At 39.1% G+C, this 14,811-nt stretch overlaps 2 protein-coding genes across 3 annotated transcripts; one reads left to right on the top strand and one right to left on the bottom strand.

Moving 5' to 3' along the window:
• Positions 1-2,276: 2,276 nt before the first annotated feature.
• Positions 2,277-5,637, top strand: LOC115745974 (glycine-rich RNA-binding protein 2, mitochondrial-like). Of its 2 annotated transcripts, XM_030681649.2 has the most exons (6): positions 2,277-2,429; positions 3,311-3,455; positions 3,541-3,609; positions 4,001-4,107; positions 4,830-5,113; positions 5,147-5,637. In XM_030681649.2, exons 2-6 carry the CDS (start codon positions 3,320-3,322, stop codon positions 5,487-5,489), a joined length of 939 nt encoding a protein of 312 aa, XP_030537509.2. In that variant the 5' UTR covers positions 2,277-2,429; positions 3,311-3,319; the 3' UTR covers positions 5,490-5,637. The 2 variants fall into 2 exon arrangements, with proteins under 2 accessions (XP_030537509.2, XP_030537500.2); XM_030681640.2 differs by having other exon boundaries at positions 4,830-5,637.
• Positions 5,638-7,309: 1,672 nt separating this feature from the next.
• On the bottom strand, positions 7,310-11,984 carry LOC115745942. Its single transcript, XM_030681587.2, has 3 exons — positions 10,257-11,984; positions 9,313-9,737; positions 7,310-8,230 (listed from the first exon to the last, which is right to left on the bottom strand). The coding sequence occupies exons 1-3, from the start codon at positions 11,137-11,139 to the stop codon at positions 7,433-7,435; spliced, it is 2,106 nt and encodes a 701-aa protein (XP_030537447.2). The 5' UTR covers positions 11,140-11,984; the 3' UTR covers positions 7,310-7,432.
• Positions 11,985-14,811: the final 2,827 nt, after the last annotated feature.

Raw genomic sequence — 14,811 nt, forward strand, 5'->3', positions numbered from 1 at the left:
TTTGGATAAAGGGTTGTTTGTTTGACCAATTGGAACTTTACGGGTCCCAAAAGGACTTGTAGGTATGTGATGAAATTGCTCACATCTACAAATACTAAAATGATTTCTTTAAGTATAGTTAGAGAGTGAATAAAATAACTTTATGTCTTTATCAAAACAAATCGGCCTAAGTTCTCGGCGGCGTGAAAGACATAAGATCATATCGGGAAATTTGCATGTCTATGTAACACGAGTAAGTACCGATGAGATTTGGTAAAGAGTTTTGATCGAAATATTCGACTATAAATCACACATCCACCAACCTAAGGAGTTTGCTAAATTTTCAACCCAAATTGCTAAAGAAATTGCATCGCTTTCTCTTCAATGAGCGAGCTAAAACTACGATGCTTGGAAAAATGAAAAGGCCTTTGATTTGATGACAATTCAAGATTGATTGCATGTAAGATTATCTTTCAACGTCGGATTACACGCGCGATGTTTGATTTGGAAATTTTTCGATGGAAATGTAAATGTGTTCAATTAGTAAAATTTTCGGGATTTTTTGGTTGAATGATACTTTGGAGTATATATATTTTAGTGATATTAGTTTATGCTACGTTTGATAATCAGCATAAAATTTAGAATATGACGAAATTTATAGTATCAAATGTTTGGTGCTTGCTCGATACAAGATAAAGTCGGATATAAGAGAATGCAGCTCTGATAAAATTATTCCATGGGCAAGGTGGGATAAAAGTGGATAAATTTCTAATATCTCTAACACAAAATGTTATTTTTGTCGAATATCAAATTTCTAAAATTAGCAATATTAAAATAATATTTGAAATCAAATATAAAAATTTCAGAATAAATAAAAAAATAACAGAATTTTTTCTATTATATACTCAATTTTTTTCTATCTTTCTGCAAAAAAAAAAAGTTATTTCTATCTTTTACTATAAAATTTCAATATATATTATAGATATTCTAGGTATATTAGTATAGTTTACCATTTCATAAATTTTTATAAAGGAAATAAAAAAGGAAAGAATTGAAAAGAGAGACGAAAAATTAATAAGAAATAAGCAAATAAAAATGAAGTAGGCAAGAGTGTCGTGAGAGATTCTTACCATCTATAATTGCGTAATTTTTAGGTTCATTTGCATTGTTTTAGCGTTTATACCAAACAATGAATATGATAATATATGAAAATTACCGGCTTCATTACTGTGATTAGCAAGACGGTGGATATGACCTAGCAAAATTTCTAAATTTCATATGCTCTTCTACCTAGTTTTCTCCTGGTTAGAAATTCATACAACCGAACATAATCTTAGGAATTTTTTTTCAAGCAAGTGAATAGTGGTCATTAGAAAAAGGGAAAATTTCAAATAATGGCCTAAAGTGCCATATTTTTCTTAAACAAGGGTTTGAAGTGAACATTGTTTCAAATAAGAGCATGAAGTGGCCATAAAATCTCAAAAAAGGGGTGATTTTAAGGACTTTTTTATTTTTTATTTTTAATTAGACTTTTCTTTTTCTATTTTCTTAAAAATTAACAAAAAAAACTTAAAAAAAAAAAAGACAACGTGCACACACAAGCAAGAGGGGCGACAAATGCCGGTTGGGGTTGCGGGCGCCTCAACGAGGGCCGGCAACCTTGCCAACTAGAAGTGAGAGCCTGCTGGCCCTCGCTAAAACAAGGAGAAGGTCGGGCCCTTTCCCGAATCTAGACGGGGGTTGCCGGCAACCTTGCCCCCGCCAACCCCCAACTAGCGGTGGGTCGGCGGCCATAGGCGAGAGGGGTAGTCCTCCGGCTTGTGTGGCTAGTTTTTTTTTTTTTTAACAGAAAAAGGAAAAAACATAGGAAAAAACAAAAATTCAAAATAAGAAATGACGAAAATGCCCTTTAGGTTAGACCATTTTTTGAAACTTTATGGCAACGTCAGACTCTTATTTAAGAATGCTATGTTAGTTCGAACTCTTATTTGAAACGAGATTTGAGACCCTTATTTGAGAAAGTAAGAAGATTTTAGATCATTTTTTGAAATTTTTCCTCAGAAAAATGTCCTAAAGGGTCTAAGGAAGTTGTTTGGTGGGGAAGGAGAGTCATTTAAAGTCGACAGCTGACCAAAAACAAAAGGTCGACAGATATTTGGCCATTCTCTACACTCTACAGCTGGTCACAGAAGCGAAAGAAACAGGCCAATCAAAAAACGAACACGTAAGAAAAGTACCAACGCAGGACACAGTCCCCTTCACCCAGCGCCCCTCCCTCATCCGACGCCTCTCATGAGTCCACACGCCCATCCAACGGCGAGAAATCCGCCTACTTTCCCGATATAAAGCACCCCCGAGAAACCATCTGGGGCTTAAACCCTCCCCCAAAATCGAAACCGCAATAGGGTTTTGGACTCTTAGCGAGAGAAGCAGAGGAAGCTGTTCACCAGGTTCGTCTCCTTCGATCGCTTCGCTTCCGATCGTTTCGATTTTTTGGCTTGTTTCACCCATCAATCGTCGGCACGTCTCCTTGTTCTGGTCTGCTCGTCGATGTCGGTGGCTGTTTTTGTCGTTTGATTTTGGTGTCTTGCTGTCGACGTGATTGGTTTGCGTCTAGCTCTGTGAATGTCGATGAGCGTAATTTCTGAGCTTGATTTGTCATTGCGTGAGGTTCTTTTGGTTATGGAGGAGGAGGGTGCGTATGAAAAGTTGCTTCCTGTTTATTAGGTAGCTCTTTGCACGCAAATGGTTTTTAGTGTTTGTTGATTGATTCCTTGGAAATGGTCGGTGTGAGATAACTCTCTCTCTCTTTTTTTTGCAAGTGGATGGTTGGAAGTACCACCAATTTCTTTCTAGAGGGAGAAACCATAGAACGGGGTTTTGAATGTTGAAACATTTCACGTCTGGATTGCGACAAGTGGCCTTTTGGTTTCTGCATCTGTGCTATGATAGTTTTTTCACATTGGATGGTTGATTTTCCTGATGGATATGGATTGTTGAAATGAGTCTTTTCTCGGATATGTCAGTCTTTGTCGTGTTACCTCATTTCCTTTCCTTAACCTTTTTGTTCTCCTTCTTTTCTTGTTAAGAGTGTTCTCGAAGCAAATATTTGCAGTATCGAGCTGTTTGTTATATGTTGCTGCTTGCTGGTTTGCATTTGCATATGGGACATGTGCCAAGCTGATGTTGGAGTTGATTATTTGTGTGTTATCCCTTGGAGAATCACGTTTTTATTCTGTAGCTTGTAGTAAATTCTCAGTTATCTTGATGCTTGGATCTGCATATACCCTTTTTCCATATGACAGCAACTTTACTTTTTGTCTTACTGCAGGTCATCATCATGGCCTTCTTGGGTAAAGTCGGCAATATCCTTAGGCAGTCTGCAAGCAAGCAAGCGAACACAGAATTTTCTGCAACAAAATCATTTATATACCAGACGATAAGATGCATGTCGTCTTCTAAGGTTTTCGTCGGAGGTGGATCCCGTCTTCTTTCCCGAGTTAATGATTTCAGAATTGATTTTACCCTTCAATATTGAATGTTTTGGATGTTCATATGCAGGACTCAGTTGGGGAACTGATCAGCAAGGTTTGTCGGAAGCCTTTGCGAAGTATGGGGAAGTTATTGAAGGTAGAATATTTTAATAATTTTGTTAAGTTACATAGAACCACAGGCTGGGAAATTTTGTTTCTGAGCTCACTATCTCTGCTTTCTGAGAATGAGGCGCTAGTACGCTGAGCTCGGTTAAACTCTCTGTATGCTTCATGAAGTAAACAGTGCATTAGAAGTTTTATGAAATGGAAATGTCTCAGGCGCCTAGGCAGAAATAACGATAGTAGCATTAATACAGAGTGAAACCAGATATCTTCTCTAGCCCGGCAGAAAAAAAGAAAGATCATCTTCCTGATAACGAAATTGCAGTGGAAGTTGGTGTATCGTGCATAAGTTTTGGGTACATATGAATATATGTTCTTATGGATCGAAATATAGTTTTCACCGATTAAGATGGTCATCATTGCAGCAAGAGTGATTATGGATCGTGAAACTGGTAGGTCAAGAGGATTTGGCTTTGTCACCTATACCTCATCTGAAGAGGCCTCTTCTGCCATCCAGGCCTTGGATGGGCAGGTATGATAGCTGATTTGTTGCTTTTTATTATGTCTTTTATGTTATGGAAACTGGATCTTATAGGTTTCATATGCTTATATAGATGAATTTGGTTGTTTGTGGAAGAGTGTGATTATTGCATCTCGTTGAGAGTACAATAATGCTATCTAGAGATACTCTTTCTAGTGGATTGTCTATGTTTTCTCTTTGGCCCCATGATAAGAAAACATCACCTTTGGTTCGCTTTGTCAAAAGTCCTGCCCCTCAATTTCTCATCTGCATGATTGTGCCATATTCTAGGGATGTCATTAGGGTTAATCAAGATGAAATACTCTCGAAATTTGGAAGTTACAACTGGAAGCAGTTTTGTTATATGATCATTTTCGCATGCTTGGGGGTACCAATTTTTTAACTAAGTTAAATCAAGTGATTTTTTCACTTTTTTTTTTTCTAAAGGTTGAAATTTGAGTATCGGAGATTAAGAATTTTGCTGTCAACTAACTTATATGGTGGCTAGGCTGTCTTTCCTTCTGATAATAGGCATACCCTAAACTTTTGAATGCTATCGAGATTGTGTTTACCTTTCCCTCCCGAAGTTTGAATTGCATCTTCCTTTTTTGATCCTGAAGTTTGTATCGTACATAGTTGATTTATCATCCCCTAAAGCAAAAACCATATAGTTCATTTTTCAAAATCCTTCAGCTGCAGACTTCCTTTGATATTTGTATTGTACCTTTTCCCAGGAACTGCATGGTCGAATGATAAGGGTGAATTATGCAAATGATAGGCAGCCACCAAGGTTTAGCTCTGGCTATGGTGGTGGCAACTATGGCTATGGCGGCGGCGAAGGCGGAGGCTACAGTGGCGGCGGCGGCGGTTACGGAGGAGGCAATTATGGTGGCGGTAGCTATGGGGGTGGAGGAAATTATACAGGTGGAGGTGGTGGTGGCTATGGCAGTGGTACAGGGTACGCAAACGATGGTGCTGGCGGTGGCTATGGCAGTGGTACAGGGTACGCAAACGATGGTGCTGGCGGTGGCTATGGCAGTGGTACAGGCCATGCAAACGATAGTGCTGGCGGTGGCTATGGCAGTGGTACAGGCTACGCAAACGATGGTGCTGGTGGTGTAGCATATGGAAGTGGTGGTAATTACCCCGTTGCAGGAGGCAGCGGCGGTGGCAACAATGGCAACTATTATGGCACTGGTGGTGAAGGCAGCTTTTCTAGTGCTGGATATGGGGCTGACGCAGGAGGATTTGGTGGGGGTGTCGATCAAGTCGATAGTAGCCAGGGTGATGGAATGGGGAGTGCAAATGGAGGTCTTGGCGATAATGATCCTTTGGAAGGGAATTCCCGGGACGAAGACGACGAACCCAACAACGACTATGCCAAAAGAGCCTGAGTACGCTGATGTTGCAGTAACTTGATTGTGCTTTTTTTTATAATTTAGCTCTTTGTTGCTGTGTAGTTTCAAGAAACTCTATTCCGCCTCTGTTATCTCTGGATTTTTACATCATTGCTGTTAAGGGAAAACATATTCACTCTGCCAAGACTACCAATATTTTTCGAGTCCAAGCCTATGCGCTCGTGAGATAATCTCTATTGGAGAAGATGGAGTCGTTGGGGAGCTCTAGGGAGCTGGTGGGGGTTTTCTCCCATCGTCCACAACCGCCTTGGATTGTTCTTTCCATGAACTAGATTCACTTTTCTCATCTTTGATAGATAAGTTTGGGTTCATGGAATGCTTTTTTAAAATCTTAAATTAGGTGTAAAGCATTTGGAAAAATTCAAATGAAAGTTTGAAGTGTGTTTATTTATTTAAATAAAAGTATGAAGTGATTCTTATTTCAAATAAAAGTTTGAAATGCTTTTATTGTCTCAAATAAGGATGTGAAGTGGTTATAGTTCTTTCAATTATCGGCCTGATTTCGTTGGCCGGTCGATTAAGGGTGTTTGCGTTAAAATATAAGTTTAACTTAATTTTTAGTCAAATTAAATTAAAAATTCAAGAAAGAACGAGTAAAAGGAAAAAGAAATATGGGCGGGAGGGCTGTGGCCATTGCCCCATCGCCAGTGGGGTAGCAGCTAGGGCCGGCAACCTCACCTTCACCGATCAGAGGTGAGGGCTTGCCTCGCCAAAGTCAGGAGAGGGTCGCGGCCCTTGACTGGAGGGTTGGTGACCCTTACCCAGGTATAGGGGAGGGCCGCAGGTCGACTTTGTCGTTCTCCCTTGCAGCATCCTCGCCCTTGTACTCAAATGTCGTTGAGGTCGGTGTTCTCATAATTGTCGTGACTGTGCCCGCGAGAGGGAGGAGGACGTAGAGATGCTGCGGAGGCTAGGATCGTTAGAAGTTGTAGGTGGCCTGGCACTTGATTTTGAACCCTTCGAATCCGAATTTCCTCTTGGACATGGTTCGACTTCAGAGTTTGCTGAGAAAAGGCAAGAAAAAACCCTAAATTGACATGCGATTGAGAAGGTTGGGGACGAAACTGAAGCATAGAGCTCGAGATTGTGTCGTGTGCGACTAAGGGCCAGCGACCCTCGCTCAAATTTGAGCGAGGGTTGTGGCCCTCTCCTGGCTCCCTCACCTCTGGTTGGCGGGGTGATGGCCACAGCCCGCTTGTGTTGTTTTTTTCCTCTATGTTTTTCACACTTTTAGTTTTTTATTTAATTTTTGAAAAGCAGAAAAAGAGAGAAAGAAAAAAAATAAAATATAAATATAAATGACGAAAATACTACTAATCAATCGATGAGTCCGATCTTTTTTTAAGACTGATATAGTCATTTCAAGCTTTTATTTAAAATAATATTCACTTTATACTTTTATTTGGGATAATGTCAACTTAAAACTCTTACTTGAAAAAATGAGAACACTTTGAATTCTTATTTAAAAATTTTCCTAAAAATAATCAAGGAAAAGAAAAATTATTTTTCGACTTTCTGCTATTTGAATGTGTCTTGCGTCCACGAAAATCAGGTGTGCTTAGACTTGCATCTTCTGTATGTGTCGTTTTACATTCACATTTTACATTCACATTGCTGCCGCCCTCCAACATATGTAGGAATCCATGGATTGAATGGGAAATTTTGTCTTGAATTCCAACATCGACGCATGTCAATGCCTTCGAGCAGCATCACAGAGCAAGCACTTGCTTTAGTTTTCAAATCGCGGCAGCTCGTATTTCCACCGGAGAAAAGCCGCCAGTCGAGAGGTGGGGTGGTTCAAGAAAGAATCAAGAGGACAGGATGAATTAAACTCAAGAGTTGCTGCATGACAATTTGCTATCCCTACAGATGATCGATTTGCTAATTTGCTATGCACTACGAAAAGCAACTTTGCTTCATTAGTCATCACTGTCACCAGAAAACAACAGTGTTTGCGCCTTCAGAACGACTGGGGAGCCTTTCTTCGTCCTTTCCACTATCTGTCTTATCAATAGCTTCTCTCTCTCATCGTCGGCGTCGCTGCTTTCATCTCCCACCATCCCAAAACTGTCGATTTCCTGGTACCGTGAAAATTGCCCATTCGTTTCCTTTGCTTCGCGAGAGAGAGTTCCCACAGATTTGTCCTGTCCATCTAGCGTAAGCTTTTGACAGAACCCATTCTCCTCCTCGGCATTTTGACCCCGAGGCTCGTCCTGCTTTATAATCTTAGAGAGCTCTTGATGCTTGATCTCATAGAGGACCGTTGGCGAATCCTCTTCAGACGACTCAAACTTCATTAATTCTTCGTAAGCCTCATCATAAGCACTGAGAGCTTCCCCAGCTAGGTTCATGATAAGAGGCTGGGGCTGTGCCACAGCATCGCACTCTCCATGTACAGGAGTACCATGGAAAGAGGAAGCTAGTTGGTCGTTGATAAACTTCCGGCTTCTGTAACTTCTCTGCGCCGATTCCATGACTCGTACCTTCCTCTGGCTGTTCTCTAGGGCTAACTCAAGCTCTTGAATGCGTTTTTCAAGTCTCGACTGGATAACTTCATGCAAGCGGAGGGTCAGCTCTGTTGGTGAAACTGCATAGTTTGCGGAGTGAGTTGTAGAGGTGCCGCTTGATTCATTTGCATCCTCTTCTGCAATCGGTTGTGCACCATCAACATCAGTTCTCAACTCACCTTGGGCAAAATCCGCCCCCAAGTCCTCAGGCTGCATTAGTTACAAACATCCATTAGAAGAAAAAGTAACCCATCAAAAGTTTCAATAAGATCAAGTCCATGCCATTCTATAACCAGACACAAGGGATATGCAAACAGGACTAAAAAGGAGCCTTGGCAGTGATAATGTGGAAGCCAAATTGCTGAAATTTTTCAATAGTGCAATGGCCAACCTGAAATTGTAAATAGTCAAAAGAGTCACAGACTGATACGTAATCCCACTGACAGGCCTATCTAACACACAAACGAAGACATTGCCACGTAACTGTATCAAAAGTGGCCTCCAAATTTAAACCATCCCAAGCCACAACCGAATATCATAAGATGCCCTCATCAGCGCCGGAAAACACTTTCAGAAGTAAGATGAGGGCATCTATGTTCACGAGACCTCACCCCTAAGGTATGTGACGGAGAAACACATGAAATGAATTCCAACTGTGCCATACCTTGGACATCCTTGGATTTGCTTGTGTTCTTGAAAGCAAGAGGCACAATAAATAGGAAACCAACAATTGAATAACGAATGCCCTTTATCAACATGTTAGAGTTGTTACATATGAAAGGTTATGAGGAAGTAATAGGACTTTATGAAAACTACGATCATACAAATTGCATCCCAAAGGTTGCACATGCAGATTTATGTGACAACAGTGAAGCTTAAGTCCTGCAAATCTGTTGCCTGAGTCAGCGAGAGGTTATGAACTAAAGATCTCTGCCACGATTGAACATGAAAGCCCCCTCTCATGAATTTTCCCTACTTGTAAGGAGAGGAAATGATCCAACCATTATGAAATATAAATTGTACGAATTAATTCGTGCTTACAAAAAAAAACTTAGATCTCGACCAAAATCATCTAACTTAATTGATCCTCCAACACAGAAACATCCATATTATTAAGGACTCAGGATCTAATACAGGTGCTTGTACATAGCTGTTAACCTGTCAGATAACAGCAAAACTATCTGAAAAACAGAGAAGAAAGTGATTTAGCATTGCTACATTAAACATCAGGTCAAGTAGGAAAGATCAAAAGAAATAAACTGTACAAGGGTATGCTAGTAAAATATCATTACCTCAGCACTGGACAATCTCCTTCCCAATCTAGATGCGTTCATGTTCAGCCCCAGCCTCTCAAGTTCAGCTTCAAGCTCAGCTTCAATTTTACTCATACTATCTGGAGTCTCTCCTACCTTAGGACTATATGATTCTTTAGTAAAAACTCTTCGATCGATCACGGAGTGTTCAAGGGAAAATGGGGTTGGAGCAGTGTCTCGTAAGGAGCCATTATGTGTATCCTGAGATTCATAATTCTCACTGGCTAGTTCCTTCACAGTAACTGAATCTTTCATCTCAAGTTCCTCCTGTAGGTCCTGAACCAAGTTCTCTGTTTGCTTCAACAACTCCTTCAATTTGTCTACTTCCTTTTGATTGGCTATAATGGAAGACATGGTTCCAAAAGAAATTCCAAGACAGAAGAGAATGGTCCCATGCAATGACCCTAGACATAGAAAAACAGTTTTAATCCACGTTGCAAGTTGGGATGAGATATCATAATTCTAGCTCACAAATTACAGAATACCGCCTTTCAGATCACAGAACTTCCATGTCTGCTGGATTTATTGCAAACTCGAAAAATGAACTCAAATAAGAAGTGAAAGGACTGGGGTCTTTAATGTATTAACAGTTAAATTACAACAGATTCTCAATGGCAATTTGCTCGTGCACCATTCTTAGCTAGACAAACTCAACATAACAAGTTGATGCAAGTCATAAGTGAATCCAGAAACTTTATTTAGAGGTAACAAACATCAACTACATCTCATTCTAGGAAAAACTCCGTACACTTAATATCCTTTTATTCTACCCCTCTCAGACAAGAAAAGCAGAAAACAATATCAACTGACATTACACAAAATATAGTACAGACAATGCCCAAGGATACGTAACAAATCCAATCATCAGTATTATGAAAAAGAAAAGGCACTTTCTAGGATTGTTTAGTGAATCAAACAAGTACCATGTTCGGAAGGAAGTCTTTTCCCAGTAAACATTCTGATAGAGCCTCCCAACCTCTTGTCTTTCCCTGATTTACTTTGCATTTGCTTCCTGAAATGCGAACAGGTGAGTTTTGGCAGCGGGGGCACACCAACCACGCTTCTGTTCTTTTCTGAATTGGCTTTCTTCAGTAACTTATCTACCTCAATTGCAGACTGTGCTCCAGAAAAACCATCACTGAGTCGGCTGATGATGCGGCTCCCATCAGTGACCAGCAATGGCCTTACGGTGAGACAGGTTGGTGACTGAGGGGAACTATGCCAATAATCTTCCATTTCAGCGTGATGGTTGTATAACTGAGCCATGAGGCAACTTTCCAAGGAACTCAATGGCTTAACAAATCGCCCATGCGTGTATCTACTTCTATGGAGGTTCTTATTCTTAGCAAAGCCACAATAAGTAACGATATCTCCTTCTAATGGTGCAGCCAAAATATCATTTGAGCCACTACAGGCACTACAACCAGCATCACTCTCATTCTCATTCCTTGTATAGGTCCTACTACTGGACATCTCAGTAGGCAAAGTTGATATAGAGAGTACACTGCACTCCTCTGAATTTCCCTTACTTTTTGGATCGTATACCCTCGATCTGGAAGCCTCTTCCGCAGCAGAAGAAGCATCTAAACTCTCTCTGCTCACAAATTCCAACCTTTCCACAGAATTAGAAGCATCCCTAGCTAATTTCTTTCTCTGTGCCAATCCGCGAAAGAGAGAGTTCTGAGATTCAGGGTCCCTGTGGCTGGAACAAAGGTCTGATGGCATTTCCCTATCATTCGAAGTGTTCTTCAAATACTTTGTCAAGCATCCGGCCCCAGCTGCGGCTACAAATACCCAGAAGTCCATTTCGGGCTTTCCCTGCCGCAGAGAAACGAAGCTACCCAAATTCAACCAAACTGATTCTCCTTTTCGCCTCAGTCCTCACCAAGAAGTTATTAGACTCAAATATTTCCATGAATCAGAAGGAAAAAAGAGAGCTTTTCCACCCTCAGAGCCAAAACCCTCTTTCTCTGGAGGAATAGATACGTAAATCACCCATTAAAGAGAGTGACTTGCTTCTCATTCCCTGCCTTGGGAACAACCGATAAATGTGACCATTACAATGAAATAAGACAATGCAATACTTAACTATTGAAATACCCCCAACATGAAAAAGCCTGGAGATTGAGAAGCCTCCATATATCAATGCCAACTATAAATTAGGGATAATCAACTAGCTGAGGCGGTAATTACACGATGCTGGATCAGCATGAAAAATCAAACAAATGCACCGATTGAAACCACCAGCATAGACATATAGCTCCTCAAGATCATCCCTTCACGTCTTCATCCAGTGGAAACAAACACAAGCGCCAATCACTCGGCGTAGCTGAACAACCCCAACAAAGAAAAATCAAAACTTCGCCGATTGAACGTCCCAATCGACCGAAAAAAGGGAGGCCAACAAACAACCCAGCACCACAGACAATCGCAATGAGGAAGAGAAAGCTCGTCGCTTTCCACCGGAGTTGCTCTTGCGAGAGGCCCACTTGGCGAAAGCTGGGTCCGACGGAGCGAACCTGACGAGAAGAGACGCGGCGCGATCACAATGCTCGGTGGGATTTCTTTCGGGAGGAAGAAGAAGAGTGGAATGCTTCGTTATCTACACAGAGAGAGAGGGAGGGAGGTGCTTGTACGAAGAAGTCGAAGGCCTCTCTTACAAGTCCCAACAAGACAAGGGTTATAAATGATAATTTCAAAAACAAATTTGAATGTTTTCGACAAAAAAAAAATTCTTTTTTGAGGTTTTCGAATTTACTTTTCATTTGTTATTTATGTCTCGTCCACGTGTCTGAGTTGATTTTCATTTCTGAAAATTACCCCTTTGCTGTAATAATATACAAAAAATAACAAAAATAATTTAATTTAGATCAATTGGAGTCGTATACTCAATCTATGATTATATAGTGAAAATGCAATTTGTTCCGTCCTCTTATTTAAGTTGTACATTATCATGCCAATCTTATACTCTGGCACACGAATGGATTAATAACACGACATGATTTTATTATTCAAAGTTATGATTTTAGGTTTGAAAACCGATTTTCTCATCCACACGCATCCATGCATCCATAACCTTGCCGATTATATCGTGAAAAACAAAATCCATAACTCGCTTAAAAATGACTTCGATATTAATTAACTCAAATGGCATCACCACCTACTCAAACGTACCGACCGCTCCTAAACATTTGAAAGTTATTTTGGACACATTTTCTTCATTTATGAAGATTTCTGAATGCTCGTCGTCTTATTTGAAAAAATATTCGCCAACTTGGGCACTCTTTAGACAATGTAAAGCATACTTAATTAGCAAAAAAAATAAAATAAAAGGGGCAATCAACCCATAGATATTCGAGTATAGCACATGAGGAGAAAATGGTAGCTCTTTTGCATAATTATTGTGATTTTGTTGGGTTCTTTCTGGACTTTTTTGTCAAGGTGGCATCAAATCACACGTACCCAAAAATAAAAAAATACGCTGTGATTGAGCTTTGATATAATCGCCCATTACAAGAACAAGACAACAATGTTGGGTGGGCTTCGTGGGATAAGAGTCGTTTCAACCCTAAAATTTATTACGAAAATATAATTAAAATTTAAAATTTTTAAAAAGTATAATTAAATTCTCAAATTTTATTTGAAAGTATAATTGAGTCCGAAAACTTGTCGTAAACTAAAAAATATATAAAACAAGAAATTGTAAAAAAAAAAAAATGGGATCAGGCCGGTTGACCCGAGCCCACACGAGCAATAAGTCCTTTCATTGATTACGTTTTTTGAAAAGTTTTAGAACTTGATTGCATTTTTATGACAAGTGTCAAGATTATATTACACGCTTTGAAAGTTTTAGGACTCAATTGAATTTTCGTAATAAGTTTTATGACTTCAAATGCACTTATATCTATTTTATTTTATTTTATTTTTTTCTTCACCCAAAAACTAAAAATCTAAGGAAAAAAGGACAACTATTTTTCCTTTTCACACCTACCTTTTTTGTTTGCATGTGGAGTTTGGTCCCAATTGTGACCTTTTTTTTCCTGTGGTGGGGGGCCAAATTGAACTATCTTGTTGCTGACTTTTCAGTTTGGTGCTTAGGTAATTACTTTTTTTTTAAGAAAGTGCCTAACATCATCATTAATGGTAAAAAGAAGCCTAATTTTAATTTATTAAGTCCATTAGGTCGTCAGCTGAAATGGCGGGGTCAAGCAGACAAAACTGACCTTTTGATGCTCACCAGCCTAACAAAATTAGGCAATGCTTGCAATTATAAAAACTAAACGTAAAAAATGTGCAATTATTTTTTGTTTATTTTTGGTTTGCTTCAAGCTAATATTTGCGGGCATAATTAAATTTTTACAATTGTGCCAATTTAGTCCTAAATTTTTTTTGCTAGTTAAATCCCAAACTTTTTGAAATTGTGCCAATTCGGTCCACTTTGTCGGTCGGCATTAACGTGTTGTCGTTGGTGCTAGTGTGGATAATTTTTCATAATGTGTTAATATTCTTTATTTTTTTCCTATTTTTTTTTTTTTTTATACCCTACTACTAGTATGCCGGAGAGCTCCCGCGAGGATTGTTGGAGCTTGCCAGCCGCCAGCAAGGGCTTGGCGACCCCCGGCTAGCCTCACCACGGGCGAGGGCAACCTCACCATGGTCGCCTTCACCCGCGCCATGCTTCGCGAGGATTTCGTGAGGCGAGCATTTCGTGAGGCTTTAGCCCATGGTCGGTGAGGCAATGGTGAGCTGCCCTTCGCCCATAGGTAGGATAGGAAAAAATAAAGATATTAAAAAATTTAAAATTATTATAAAAAATTTATTTGCATCAACGCCGACCGGCAAAGTGAACTAAATTGGGCACAATTGCAAAAAAAAAAAATAGAAAAAATATTAAATAATTAAAAAATATGATCAAAAATTATTCTCAAAAACAAGTGAAAATAATTGAAATTGAAAATGTTTAAGTTAAAAAAAAAAAAAATTGATTGAAAAGACTTAATACAAATAATAAAATTATTTAAAAGCCTTATTTACTTTATCCCAATTTTACCGAGCTAAAAAATCCAACTAAAGTTTGTCATTTACAATTGAATATAAAAAAAATTAAATTCCAATTATAAAACTTTATTATAAAAAACCCAATTTTTTTTATAATAGCATTAGTTAACTGACAATTCAGTCGATAAAGTGAACTAAATTAACTGCATTACCTTTTTGCACAATTGCAAAGATGTTTAGAATTTGAATGAGCGACATAAATAAAAAAATAATGATTGAATTGAAAAAAAGAAGTTTGGGATATAATTAGGATAGAGGCTAAAGTTTGAGTTTTTTTTTGAGACAAAAAATTTTTTTGGATATAATTGGGATCGAGGTTAAAATTGAGTTGAAAAATTTTGTATATAATTGGGACCGAGATTAAAGTTGGACATTTTTTTGAGTATTTGGCCATCTCAATAGGTTTAGAACTTTTTAGTA

This window comes from Rhodamnia argentea, chromosome 6 (assembly GCF_020921035.1).
Source record: "Rhodamnia argentea isolate NSW1041297 chromosome 6, ASM2092103v1, whole genome shotgun sequence".
Classification (NCBI taxonomy): Eukaryota; Viridiplantae; Streptophyta; class Magnoliopsida; order Myrtales; family Myrtaceae; genus Rhodamnia; species Rhodamnia argentea.